This window comes from Letharia columbiana, assembly GCF_014066305.1.
Source record: "Letharia columbiana isolate WasteWater2 chromosome Unknown Sc0000011_s2, whole genome shotgun sequence".
Lineage (NCBI taxonomy): Eukaryota > Fungi > Ascomycota > Lecanoromycetes > Lecanorales > Parmeliaceae > Letharia > Letharia columbiana.
In genome coordinates this window covers 1,012,530-1,026,986 of record NW_023501049.1, presented here as the reverse complement: position 1 = coordinate 1,026,986, position 14,457 = coordinate 1,012,530, and the positions used below count along the sequence as shown (strand labels likewise).

Sequence of the window (14,457 nt, the reverse complement as noted above, 5' to 3'; positions counted from 1 at the left end):
CGACTCAAAGACTTAAGCATCTCCACAAAAGTCAGTGGCTCACTTTGCTCACTTCCGCTTTTGATGCCTTCATAGACTGACCTTTGCGCAATAATTTCTCTCGAGCTTGCCATCATGTCCGAGCCGTCAACCACCAACGTCGAAGCTCTGAAGGAAAACCGGACTGTGACTAATGAGGGAGGTAAGGATACCACTGGTAGCAAGATCCCGAAACGTTGGACAGGAACTGTCATAGATGTTGATCATGAGGAGTGGGATGATTGGAGGGACCAGTGGCAAATCTTGATCGTGTCGGCGGCCTTTGAAAAAGCAACGAAGACATGGGCCAAGGCACCACAGGAAGGATGGGCTAACGGCAGAAAGGTTTACTTCATCCTCAAGGATGAAGACCCAAGCAAGAAGACAGGCGGGCCTAGATATTCCAGGCGCAACCTCGAGCTCAGGTGGGGTGTAAAGGCCAAGGCCCCGTGGCATCCAGACACGCCGAGGATCGATGATACGCGGTTTGTCTGGTTGGACGCGCCCATTAGTGACGATGCAGCGAGCTGAGCAGTAGCAAACGGGTTTTGTATGGATTACATATCTCAATTTCAGATTCTGCTCACCCAACTCATTTTCCTCTCGCAATGGCTCGGACAAGGGCCCCCAGTGCCGCTGAGGTCAGGCATTTCCGGTGTGTGATAGCGGGTTGTGGGTATGAGGGTGGCTATCAGAAGGATAAGTTGGACCGGCATATCAGGAATCGCCACCAGTCGGGCGAAGGGCTCAAAAATGATCTTCCATTGAAGGTAGAGGCTGGAATTTATCACAGATGGACAGTTCCTCTTTGGGAGACGGCGAGTCGATTTCAGTAGAGAGACCGACGTAAACCATGAAATCGTTCATTCATCCATCAAAATATGCATCCATCACTCATCAAATTTGATCCTCCCCTCACTAACATCCGGATACACATCGAACCTCCTCTGCGTATAAACCGGTATCCCCTTCCTCGTCTCCTCAATCTTTTCCCCAGTCAACTCCGCATACACAATCTCCTCCTTCTCTCCCGCCTCACACATCACGCTCGCATTCGGATCCACCACCATGCTATGTCCCCAAGCATGATAACTCGCCTCCATATCCCTCGCCGGACTGCACAAGCCCACATACACCTGGTTGTCCACCGCCCTCGCCCGCGCCTGTAACTCCCAATGCAGCGCCCCGGTCGTCAGGTTGAAAGCGCCGGGGTACAAGAGCAGGAAACAGCCCTTGCGCGCGGCGATGGTGGCGAGTTCGGGGAAGCGGATGTCGTAGCAGATTGCGAGGGCGATTTTGCCATAGGGTGGGATGTCGACGAGGGTCAATTTGTTTCCGGGGGAGAGGACGTCTGATTCTCTGAAGGTGATTTTGCCGGGGATGTCGATGTCGAACAGATGCACCTTTCGGTGCGTGGCTAGTAGGTCTCCCTCGGGCGAGAAGAGCAGGGAAGTATTGTGGTATTTCTTCGTAGTCTCCACATATTCAGGTATACTGCCACCGAGCAGGTAGCTCTTACTCTCGACGGCTAGCTCGGAGAGAGCATGGAAGCTCGGGGATTGCTCTTTGGTGGGAGGGGAGGGTTGGAGAGTCTCCGCGTAAGAGGGGAAGTACTGGCAGCCGTAGGGGGAGTTGAAGCATTCTGGAAGGACGATCAGAGAGGCTCCAGCTTTGGAGGCTTCGAGGACGCGGGAGCGGGCGCGGGCAAGGTTGGCGGGTTTGTCGGCGCCTACGGAGTAAGGGTGTCAGAAAAAGGAGGAGGAGGTTGTGGTGGTGGGGGTGAGGTTGGGAGGACGTGCCTGTTGCGAGCTGCACGAGAGCGAGCTTTAGGGGTTTCTTCAGGAGGTGCGCCATTGTCACTGGACAATAGTCTTCTCTGCAAAGGTGAGTAGCCGTGGGGATGGTTTCTGGACTCTCTTGATATTTATCTCTCACAACCTTGTTTCCACTCACTTCTTGAAATCGTTTCGAAAAAGTAGCTCTCACCGCCAGCACATATGCGTACTCCTGTTACCACATACGCTTCTCAGGCCAGTCTTCAACTGCCTTACACTATGCAAGGTTCTGGTGAAGCCAAGGGCGGACGAATGGATACTGCCTTTCCTGTTTGATATCTACCACCTAGAGAGCTTCCAAAGGCACAGAAAAAAAAGCACCTACTCCATCCAACGAATGACTACAGGGCTACTTCTCTGCTCTTGAATTCGATGACCAAGGAAATGGTGGACGTGCGAAATGATTCTATCAATTTCCCAGAAGCTCCCTGGTGGCATAGACTAGCTACTCTACGGCTCTCCCAGCATCGAGACTACCTAAACGATCCTCGTAGTAGCGCCAGTCTTGTGGTGAAAATCTCATGTACGCATTTATAGTTGTTATTCGATATCAGTGGCTTCTGCCATTCTTTTGGCTACCTACTTCACGAATATTGTAGACACTTTTATTCCTGTTCGCCGCAGATTTCCGATATCTTGGCACAACAAGTAACCCCCACTCGCGCGGCCGTAGCCGCTTTAGCGAGTGAGCTAGCTGAGCAGGAGTGAATCGACAGTCGATCCTACTTCAATGATAAACACTTCCTTGCTCATCAAAAACATCCAAGACCTGCAAGAAGAGAAAAATTTGTTGAAAGCAGGCTTCATTAGTACAATGTACTTGGCCGAACATGGCAACAGGGTCGCCCCCGAAGACAGAAGCTTAAGAACCGCGGCTTTATTTGAAACGCCATTGGTCTTACTATCTGCAGAGTGTCACTCGTGAACGGTATCCTCCTTTCGTTTCGTGGCATCTCCTGTACACACTCGCTCCCACACTATTTCGGTGATCCTAACCAGACTAGCCCTGCCGGAGGCAAACGGTCAACGCTAAATATAGGTGAACGATAAACAAAAGGGTCCTGTCGGGCGGAATAGAGTCGTGATTGCTCGCGTGTCGGGTCTGGCACACATGGTACCCCGGAGTTGTACCCGGATGTGTTTGGTTACCCGGATGTGTTTGGTGTTGGGTGGAGGGGCAATACATTAAGAAGGGGGTACACGAATCACATCCCGGATCAAATGCTAAGAGAGGGCTTTCTTTAATGTTCTTAGCACGGCCTAATTAGACGAGGCTTGGTATTCAGACTTCTGTCATCCGCTACTGCGCCTCTCCGCGTCTATCTTTTTCTCTCTCTCTCATTCTCTCACAGGCCAAAGGCCAATATTGGTCCCTAGGAGAATCGTACCACGTAATAAGTTAATGATTCAGCGAGGTACAAGCTGAGTGTTGGGGCATGATCGCCGTCTCCACCTCGCGGGTACAGCCGTGAGAGCCCAAAGGCCCGGCAGATAACGGAGCTCAGAAACCTTTCGAAGCTTTTGTGTACGTGCATTTTTCGTGTGGAAAATCAGAAAGACATTGGAAATTATGTCCGTCCCTCAATCTACGAGGAGCTTATACACATGTCGAGAACAGGGTAACGTTGATTGGAGATGACACGCGTTCTGAGCAAATTCCTTCTCCATTCATAACGAAGGAGATAATCCGAAGTCCTCAATTTACCACGCTCGAGAACGTTTGCCTTTAGTTACCGACAGTAGATCCACAGCACGATCGAGCGAAGACGTTCAGTAACGGCATTCAAAAAGAGGCGCCGTGCTATCGACATGCTCGGAGACCGACATAGTCATCTTCCTTATCAATCTCACGTGCACTGTAGTCATCAAGATTAAAAGGGGATCTAAAGAACACATCAATTCTCTCTTCCAAGGCGACTGCACACAGACAAGCAAGCTGAGTACAATCATACACGTGGTTATCAATGTATTCATTACCCTTCTTCTTGGCGCCTTAAACATGTGTATGCAATTATTGGCCGCCCCGACTCGCTCAGGAATCGATAAAGCGCACAAGAAGAACAAGTGGCTAGATATCGGGGTGCCAAGCCTCCGAAAGTGGTCAGCACGGATCAAGACAGCGTGGGCCACTGTTGTCTCACTACGGCTGGAGATGTTGCGCCTCCTATCCCTGGGAATCTGTATGCTTGAACCTATTCAGGTATTGGGATCCTCGATTTGTGTCTATGTATAGGATAATCTCATCCCGTTTGTTGCTTCTCTGCCATACTCGGTAGGTATCTCATACCACGCCCATCTCCATTTCTAGACAAGTGCTGAGATAGATGGGCCGCCCTCAGCAACTACATGCCCGCCTCCAGGATACTCTTCCGGTCTTCAGATACCTCAAGCATTGCGTCTATCTGCCTACGGTGATAGATTCACTTACAGAGGATCTTGTTTATACGAAAATAGCTGAGCTCTGTCCCTACATTAGAGGGTAGCTGAGCGCCTTCGAGGCCGCGGGCTTTGCGATGTGCTACGCCGTGCACAACCCCATCGAGTACATCGCGCTACCCTCCAAACCACCCAGCTCTCGCGATCATATAGTGGCGCCCGCCCTAGCCTGTATGCGGGGTGACGTCGATGCAGATTTCAGTCATTATGGCACGTCATTCCTTTAGGCTTTTGACGGTTGCTATGTATGATTGTATTGAGAAAACCAGTGAACCACCTTGGGATAGGATTTAGTAGAATCCTTGGATGTCGGACGACCCAAAAGAATGTACCAGAAATCAGCAGCTCATTTAGTTCTTGCTTTTCTTATCTACTTTTACATAAGTCTTACTATTCTTTCCAACACAGCGATCAGAAGGTTAAATGACTACGCTGGACGAAAGCTTCTCACCGGGGAGCTAGATCGTGCATGTCACCACCTCAGGCAGCTGTCCCATCGCTGCATCAAGAAAGCGTGGCTACGCTATTGTGTCTTTTTTCAGGTAATGTAGGTACGAAGCCTAGAGCGCTGTCGATACCACTATTGAACGCTCAAGTCTTGATAGCCCGAATTTCTTCGATGCTTTCTTTTTTCTAAAAAGAGCGAGGAAGATTAGTGTCTTCGCCCAATTCATATACAAGTTTGCGCAAGCAATACCGACGCACGAGAACATGGCCATTCTGTACACCTCAAAAAGACATGCTTCGCCCGGCGGATAGATACAAAGGGGCCTCAAATCGCATTTGATGTTTCAATGTTTCAAGAAGGGAAGTCACATTCAGTAAGTATAGGCATCCACTCAGAGGCGCAACAGATCTACAAATAAGATCACGATTCATGCGAATTCAGACCCGAACGACCTAAAACGTACCAGAACTGCGTTTTGAATGTATCCTGAAGGCACAAGGACAACAGATTGTCACCAGCGACAACGGTATTCCTGGCATCTTGCAGAACTCTCACGAGCCTCTGGAGCCAAAATCCGGCAATGTTTCAGCAAACGGGGTTCATGCTGCTCCTCACCCTCATCGGCGTCATCTGTTCAGCGCGTCTGGGATTCGCAGCGACCGTACCGCTTGCACAAACTATCAACTCGTCTTCGATCGATCGACCCTCCGCCAACGAACATCACCACTGTCAAAGCTCATTATATAGACACCCGTTTCACTACCACAACGAATTTTCCGGACATCCCGGTCGACGAGAACGGCTGTCTAATTCCCGCTACGCGAGCGTTTCTATCTCGGCCAGAAGCCCGCCCGGGGGAGGAATGATCCAAGTCCGTTTCCTTCTCCGGGGATTGTATTCCGGCATCAGCTCGATGCTTCAGGGAAACGACCGGAGACTCGTCCAGTACACTCTTTTGTAGGACGGAGCGATGGAGGAGAATCGAATCGAGTGTCTCGAGAGAAGTAGGGAAGAGAGAATTCGGAGTATGCTTGAGGTTGATATCATGTCTCCTTTCCGTCGTCGCCGCTTCTCCGGTAAACACGCGAATCTATCCCACCGCGGGTCCAGTATGCCCCTGAAGACCTGGGCGTGGGAGGAAAAACGGAATGGGGTTCTGATCAAGTGGGGATCAGGCGGCAGCTCAGCCCCAATGATAGGGGGGGCAGGAATACCCAGGATCGGCCGTCGCGCGACCTTTGGGCGGCGCTCATTCGATGCCCAGTTGGGGGGTGAGTCTAGGGGTGATTTCTGTCTTGTTGGCTTGTCAACAAGGTTGAGGATCCGGGTTGAAAAATTGGAAGAGAATGCTCTTGGGGAGGAAGGGGGATATTTGGCAATCTAGCATGACGTGAGCGTCTTGCTGCATTTCTCTGGTTTATTAATTATCTAAGATCTATTGGCATTCTAAGCATGCATGTTCGAATCTATTTCTATACCTTTTTGCCAGGCGATCAACGGCATACCCAGACCGCCACGCTGGACTTTATGATTGGTTTGCCCGCCATGCTCAACTTGAGCCATATTACGTAAGGCGCGTCATGTTCTGCCGTACCATTACCTCAACAGCCCGGACGGCAATCGAGTCCACCATTCAACAGAGATCACCTTGCACTTGTCTGCTGGATGAATGACACGGGCACATTGATTTGGCCAACCGGCGTTTCACAATACGTTCCACCGAAGAGTCCATAACAGAATGTCGCATCGGTAACATCGACAGCTCCGCTGTAAGTGTAAGTGTGGCTAAGGATATTTGTCAGCGCTGTGACTTCCTGAATACAATTGAAGGAGCGGGCATGCTTACTTTCCGCACTCGACACCCGTTCGTTCCACGTTGAGATCTGTTCCATCGTAGTAGAACGCCACGCCTGATCCACATGGAGTGTAGTTGAAATCGATGAGCGATGAGCCAGGCAACAGGCTCAGCTCACACGTAGCTGTAACAGCCGGGTTGAAGTTGGGATCCGCAAAGTCAAAGACGAGTGACGTAGTCTCTTGTGTTGAGCCAGGATAGGTACAATTGGTGCAGGTATGATATTGTTGTATGGCCCATGATTCGCTGGTACAAGAAGACTGACGCTTGGTGATGCTGTTGGGATTTGAAACCGCGACAGCAAGTGAAGCCAACGAGAGAAGCTGGAGGACATGCATGGTCCCTGTGACCAAGGCTGATGCTGAGAGATAGAGAAGTCAACGATGATATGGGGATGGGCGAGGCTTTCGTTCAAAATATGACTGGGAATGGCTGAGAACTTCTTCTTCTTCTTCTTCTTCTTCTTCCTCTTCTTCCTCTTTTTCTTGAGCAAAATGGGACTTGAACAAGAGTACATTGAAGCAAAGATGAAACACAGACGCTGATCTTCATATACAGCTGCAACCCGGGAATGCCGCTACGGTTACGAAACTTACAGCGGTCAGGCGTTGAGAGAGTAGCCGCATCAGTGTTGAGCTTTACAAGGTAGGTATCACAAGATCATTGCAGAAATACCTCGTCAGGCCGTTTTTGAGCCGGGTGGCCCTTGCATACGACCATGCTCGAATGAACATATTCCTGGTGTCGTTAGCTTCCCCGGCCTGTGCAATATAAAATACGTCCGACACCGAGTCAGCTGAGCTGATGCGCCACATTGCTCGTAGTCTACATGTATCTTTTTCTTCAGCGGACGGAGATGCGAGCAGGCTGTGCTCGTGTATGTACACACAGCCATGAGGCCACCCACCTTTTACAAGCTGATCTCGACCTGCATCAGTCGTCGGGTAAGTAGGTCGAATGAAGCCGCGTGGTGTAAGCGTGGGGATTGGCCGGGCATCCCGGGTAAGGCGATCGTCGTGAATCGTGAATCGTGATCGTGATCGACAATAGAAACAGGGGTCACGGATAGCTCCGATGCCAAGAGATAAGGCAAATGCCGCTAAGTCATAAATGTAAAAAGGTCCAACCTCATCATCGCTCTTTCGGTCTCTATTTATGGGTTCCCCTCCTCCCATTCTAATTGTAGAGAGTCACTTAGGCACTCTACATTACAGTGAAGTTCCGTGCTCAGTGTTGCTTAGCAGACATTGGAACTTTCGGTGGAATCGGATAGACAACACTTGGATTTCACCAACACCCATGGGTGTGAGTTCAAAGGACATTGAAGAGCTATGAATCAATCACTGGCCTTTTTGGTGAATGTAAATGAGGCGTTGAGAAGTTTTCGGCGTCTCCAACTCCATAGGCTTCCTGATGCGCAGCAGATAATGCTTTCCCACGAGTGGGCTGAATCGTCGCTGTCGTTGTTGAACGCAGCGCATACCGTCGAGGGTATTTCCATCTACATTTGAAGACTACCGTTCCTTCCCTCTTTATCCAAATTGAAAGGAAAAACGCGACTTGTAATGATGTCAAGGCCGTTGCTTGTGTCTTTCTTTCCTTTCTCTTGTCTTCAGAATCACCTACTCTTTCTCCATCACCCTCTCTTCTTGCATCAATTAATAGCAGCCTACATCCTAATCTCGTCACCGTCCCGATGCTGTAGCCCTTTCCCAGCTTCTGCTTATGGAGAAGGTTGCTCGCCGGGTCGATGCACCTTTGCTACCTGAGCGGGGCTTGACAACATCCTCGGCGGTAGACGCGGATCTCCGAGACCGCATTCGGTCTTTACTGATCTCTCGCAACCGCCGATACCCTCCGAAAACACCCTGCTCTACTCCGGACTACAGCTATCAGACTCGAGATCCTGACGGGAACCATCTTGACCTCCCTCCTGTCCTTCCCCACACTTACAGATTCAGTCCAGCTGAAGCCATTGCTGAGCTCACTCGATTGACGTACGAGCCTCCGGACATGGGAGCTACCAGGTTCGATGGACCTGCCGGTCAGGTCGATGATGACGATGCTGATAAATCTCCGAGACGACCAAGTCAGCCAAATAGGCAGAACGATCGTAACTCAACAGTGGAGGGACCTCGCTCGCATGCCACGTCAGGCCTGAATCAACGATCTCATGCTGACGTTCTTGGCCGCGATGCTTCGTTCGTTGATGGACTAAAGCGGGCAACATCATCGGCATCGAAGACATCGAAGACATCGACTGGAACCCGCATACCACGATTTCACCTACGCACCGTACCGCCTGCAGTCGACGTTAACAAGGCTCTGAGACCCGCTCCCTTACATGTTCCGGGTAGCTACCGATCTGAGGTCCCTAGCAGAAAGGAACAGGTCTCTAGGGCCACTTCTCCACCTCCAGACGACGATTTAGATACGACGGGCGAGGATCCGCAGGCCATGCCGACGTATGCAGGACTCGGTGACGGGAGTCCGCACAAAGCCATCGATATGTTGACTCAAGTGGCAGAGCATGCCCACACCGTTGCTGATCCATCGAGATCGAGTCTACACAGGACGCCGTCACAAGCAAAGCTCACACCGACTAGCCCCGTGAAGCAGCCTCAAGATCTGCTCTTAAATTTTCGTGCTGGTGGAGTCGCCGTCGGTCAAGCCGCTCAACCTGTCCTCACGTCTAGTGCGGGCCACGGCCACGGCCACTATCATGACAACCCCTCTGGAGCGCCCGTATCCATTGTTGGGGATGATAACGAAGAGAGAAAAGTTGGAGCTTCAGTGGCTTTGAACGCGCGCGACAATCTTGGCTTCTCTACCCATCCGGAAGAGGGGAGCGATCCCCTAGGTGGTCCAAAGATCTCGGCTTTGCTAGCTCAATTACCACCACTGAGGCAAAGCACAATGAAAGACGTCAGTGCCAGTTCCTTGACCACGGAGCCATTTGTAGTACCTGAGAAGGCATCTACGAACACCTACTCGCCCTCGGTGTCTAGTCTGGAATCGGTCCCTCTCAACGCAGATGAAGGCGTTCTTAGCCAAGACTCTCCTCTTCTGCCGAAGCCTTCTCAAGCCAATTCTTCTGCCAAGGGAGAGCGAGGAAAAAGGACCGACCTAGAAGTCGAAGAAGAGGCTTCGGCTACGCAATACAAAAACTCCTCTCAGAAATCCCCGAAGGCTTCAACAGCCAGTAGGGCCATGTCAATGCTCTCTGAGATTAGTGCCCGGACCGGACTTCAAACACCTTCTTTACGCTCAATCACGAGGCGTAAAAAGAGTGGCTCTACAGCGATTTCGAACTTGACAACTAGGCCGCGTCGCCATTTTGCAGCTACTACCCAAGATAAGGCCACGCTATCGGCTGGCAAGGGGTACAAAGCACTGGGCGACGAGACCCAGGTCGAGAAACCGGAAAACTCAGACAGCATAGATCGGTTTCTGGCCTTACGGAACCAGCAGAAAAACGGTACGGCTTTTACGAAAGTCATTCATGACCTCGAGTCTCTACTCAACCAAGCTTTGACCATTGCCGGCCAAGCTGCCGACCAGGACGATGCTGAGACTACGCCACTAAAGGCTCGTCACCTCAACCATGTCCATATTCGCGCACACTCAACCGAGTCGATCGACAGCAGCCAAGGCTTGTCGTCCCTATCTGGAGGTGGCGATGAAGAAGATCATTACACGTCGGTACCGCCTCAGCAAGTGACTATCGAGGAGCCCAAGAGCGATGCTCTTTACCGTGGCCACTTCAGAAAAGCTCGGGATGGGACACCATATCCTGCGCAAACAAGGCAGGCCTCCGCAGTGCCGTACCTTGAGGTTGATGATAAGACACATATGAAGCCGCAAAATACAAATCGGCTCCTTGACTTACCAAGCGCTCCAAAGGCGGCTGGCCGAGCTGAAGAACCATCGTGGGAACAGTCTGTCACTGCAAACGACTGGGCGGTAATTAGAGCACCATCTCACACTTCTAAGCTACGTCTGGAGACGAAGCCACCGCCACGTGCTCCTCAGACGCTACCCAATGCGCAACCCTCTACGAAAGAGCAACACGCTTTGCTCCTGCGAGCTCACGGTGCATCTGAGAGCACTATTTCGAGGGAAGTTGTCCGAGACTACGTCAATGCTCACCAGCAGCCACCAATTCAGCCTCGCCTGAGCTCAAAACGTTTGAAAAAAGGCCGAGTCCCACAGCCAGAGGAGCTTAACTTACCAGACCCCGAAATTTCTGATAGTGATGGACAAAGCGATTGCGAACATGTACCGTACATGGCAGACTTCAAGACCGCTGGGATTCACTACCATCCGGTAGTCCAAGAGACAATGGCTGGTGATGGTCATTATACGGCAAGACCTGGCGGACGTGGAATACAACCTCGCCAAGATACTGCCGCATCACTACGTGACGCCGACGACAAACAAAAGACTTCACATCATAGGGAGCGCTCCGGCAACAAGGATTTCACTTTGAATGACCGTCATCATTTCAGTATCCGAGAGTCACATGGCTTCAGTCTTAGCAGATCTCACCGTCGCTCGCCAATCGCTCGGGATTGGAGCACCTCACGCAAGAGATACGTTGCTACTGTGACTTGTATTACGACGGCATTCATGGGATTGATTATTGGAATCTATGCTGGTGAGGTGCCTGCTATTCAGTACGCTATTGCGGATGAGCATCATTACACCATTCTGGGAAACGTGCTTTTCTTCCTTGGCTTGGCCATCACCACGGCGCTTTTCTACCCTTTACCTCTGCTTCATGGGCGAAAGCCGTACACGCTGGCTGCACTAGCCATACTCTTGCCGTTGCAATTTCCACAAGCTCTTGCGATCAGCTCGCAGAGATCCCCGAATGTGGCGACATACCGAATTGGGCTCCTACTTCCACGGATTTTCGCAGGAATCGTAATGGGCTTTGCAAACATTAACTTCATTACGACCTTGTTAGACCTTTTCGGAGCTTCTTTGCAGAGCGGTAACCCTCACCAGGAGACGGTTAATGTCAACGATGTTCGGAGGCACGGAGGAGGGATGGGTGTATGGCTTGGTATCTGGACATGGTGTGCTATCGGATCGATAGGGATCGGGTTCCTCATTGGTGCAGGTATCATAAGTGGCTTGGATGTTTCTTGGGGCTTCTGGATTACAATCGTTGTAAACGCCGCTGTGCTCGTACTCAATATCCTCTCGCCAGAAGTCCGCAGATCCGCCTACCGTAGATCGATGGCTGAGGTTCGCAGCGGAGGTGAAGTTTCCAGAAGAGTCGCTCGAGGGGAGATCAAGATGCACCTTGAATCAACAGGACCAATCTGGTGGTGGGAAGAGGTCATCGCAGGGCACGTGCTCGCCGTTCGCATGCTCTTGCAACCAGGCTTTGCGATTCTTTCGCTCTACCTTGGATGGATATATGGTCAGGTGGTTTTGATTATCGTGGTGAGTCTGTCACGACAACATGGTGGGTTCACGACTTACAAGTTGGCAGCTTCTTGGGGCTCTGCTCTCCAAGTACTATCGCTTTCATCCCCAGTACGTTGGTCTGGGCGTGGCGATCATCCCTCTTGGAGCTCTCTTCGCCATACCCTTCCAAAAAGCGTCGTTGTTCAGTCGAGCACGGCACCATGCTCAACGGACTGATAGCATGACATTTGAAAAGCGCGTCACCTGGACGTCTCACCTCGTCCGGAGGGCTATCTTCATGATCTCATTGCCGTTCGCGGGGTTGGCCTACACTTTGGCTTCCGGTGGTCAACCTACGAATTACATGGTGCCTATCATCTTCGCCGGCCTGATCGGGTTTCTTTCCAACCTCGCCATTGCTGAATGTCAAGGCATTATTATGGAGACCTATGATACTTCCGACTTGCAGCCAGGGATGACGGGAAGGCCTCGCCGTGTGCTACCGGAAGAGACTCGGAAGAAGAGGACCAACTTCTCCTGCTTCCCTCGGGTGACAGCAGGGTTCGCGGTGGCGCAGACGTTTGCCTTTGTCATTGCTGCCGGTGTTACCGCTTGGGGTGGGGTTGTTGAGAGGCATCTCGGGGCTCAGACGGCGACGACGGTGATGGCGGGCGTGCTACTGATTTTGACGTTGCTACTGATTGCCATTCTCACGCGCTTCAAGGTGGTTCAGATTATTCCATCGGAGAGGTTCGGAACGAACATCTTGTCCGGTCCGGAGGATGAGTGGAAGCCCGTCATCATTGGTACCCCTAGCGGTACTACGCGCCGGATGAGTGTGTTGGAGCTAGGCACTCTGAGCAGGTGGAGTGAGATCCGGCGAAGGAATAAGCTTTCGGGTCCTGTGCGATGAGGTGGTTGCTGTTGTATTCCTACCGGAGCGTTGCATTGTTGATCATAGCTGGTCTACTTTACAATCGATGCTACCGTGCCTACTATATGTGTGTCGTACCTATTCGTGATACGCTCACGTGTTACATCCGTGCCCAGCCTTCCATACTGTGCCAATCATGACGCCAAGTCGAGATCAAGTTCTGGAAATCTTTGGCCACCCGTATTGAATCCACAGCGGTCCAAGCTAAAGTATGGTAGCTCCTATCGTCTACCTTAACCCTCTGACACACAATACATGTACATTGCGGGAGCTAGGTATCGTGGCTGGTTGATTAAGCGCTATGGATGAAGGGAAACTTTGCATGGGGTGTCGGAACAAGCAACGATTATTGACCGACAGCCACAACAACAAAAAGGTTCAAGAATTCCATGATTCACACTGTACTCTTATGACCAAAGTACTTGGCTATGCCTCCCTGACACGGTAATAATCGTCAATGCGGCGGGACGGGATGGTGCGACTGCCACGCTAGGGTATTAATGATACTTTATGCAAACCGGTATTACCGTCATACCATGAGATCTCCGAAAGGATTCCCGTGACCCTCTTCCGACCTTCGGATGCAGGTATTTCCTGTCCCTCGGGTCCTCTGTATCGTGTATCATACGGTATTTCTTTTTCCCTTTTTCTTTTTCTTTTTCCCTTGCCAATGAGCCTAGGTAGTTAATATTGTCAATCATTATTATTTCCCTTGCCAATGAGCCTAGGTAGTTAATATTGTCAATCATTTATTATTTTAATTATTGGAATGATTTAAAATTATCTCCATGAAAATCTTTTCTCCACCCGGGCCATTCCCGCCGCCGATCCACGAAAGCGTAAACCCATCTGGACCTTTTTTTCTCGGACTCGGCCAAAATACCATTGGCCACGTTCACGGCGGCTCCCAAAACCACCAGCCAGCACTAAGGTAAGTAAGCAGTTCGTCGCGATCGCGGCCGACCGCGACCTACCTACTTTTTAGCGTGAACTATGAAGGGCCTGTTCCGGTGTTTTTGCTCTGCTCGCTCTGCAAAAGGGTGGAAAGAGATGCAAGGGTAAGTATCCGCGGAACCGGGAGGGGAAGAGAGCATCGTCCAACCAGAGAAGTCGGTCGATTCCCGGCACACTGGGCTACTTTTAACTGCTGCAGCTTCTGGAACCTCTCAAACTTTTAACTCTCCATGAACGCCTGGGAAAATGATAATTATTGTGTCCCGCCAAACACGGCCAAACTCTCAACCGCGATTCCCTCGTCCCCAACCGCCTTTCATGCCCATGATTTCCTTCCAAATATCCTACAGAACTACACAACACAGCATCTCTCTTCCCATACTCTCTAGACCTTTCCCGCGCCCTTCCACCAGCCCTGTCATGTCTCCACGGTCGCAACTGGAGCTACGTGATTGACCCTTTTATACTTCCACCATTATTGTGGTCGGTGGTCATAGGGACGCTGGGAATCCTTCTCTAGCGAATTGGGTTTAAGACCACTGGCCTTCTGCACACTTCG

The 14,457-nt window shown here is 51.0% G+C and overlaps 4 protein-coding genes across 4 annotated transcripts; 3 read left to right on the top strand and 1 right to left on the bottom strand.

Annotated features, from left to right (window-relative positions):
* Positions 1-114: 114 nt before the first annotated feature.
* HO173_004484 (uncharacterized protein) lies at positions 115-549 on the top strand (the record flags this gene model as incomplete). The annotated part of the gene is made up of 1 exon (XM_037306408.1): positions 115-549. One exon carries the CDS (start codon positions 115-117, stop codon positions 547-549), a length of 435 nt encoding a protein of 144 aa, XP_037166918.1.
* Positions 550-908: 359 nt separating this feature from the next.
* On the bottom strand, positions 909-1,872 carry HO173_004483 (uncharacterized protein; the record flags this gene model as incomplete). The annotated part of the gene is made up of 2 exons (XM_037306407.1): positions 909-1,747; positions 1,818-1,872. The coding sequence occupies 2 exons, from the start codon at positions 1,870-1,872 to the stop codon at positions 909-911; spliced, it is 894 nt and encodes a 297-aa protein (XP_037166917.1).
* A 143-nt stretch (positions 1,873-2,015) lies between these two features.
* Positions 2,016-5,603, top strand: HO173_004482 (uncharacterized protein; the record flags this gene model as incomplete). The annotated part of the gene is made up of 2 exons (XM_037306406.1): positions 2,016-2,123; positions 5,376-5,603. The coding sequence occupies 2 exons, from the start codon at positions 2,016-2,018 to the stop codon at positions 5,601-5,603; spliced, it is 336 nt and encodes a 111-aa protein (XP_037166916.1).
* Positions 5,604-8,317: 2,714 nt separating this feature from the next.
* HO173_004481 (uncharacterized protein) lies at positions 8,318-12,923 on the top strand (the record flags this gene model as incomplete). The annotated part of the gene is made up of 2 exons (XM_037306405.1): positions 8,318-12,046; positions 12,096-12,923. 2 exons carry the CDS (start codon positions 8,318-8,320, stop codon positions 12,921-12,923), a joined length of 4,557 nt encoding a protein of 1,518 aa, XP_037166915.1.
* Positions 12,924-14,457: the final 1,534 nt, after the last annotated feature.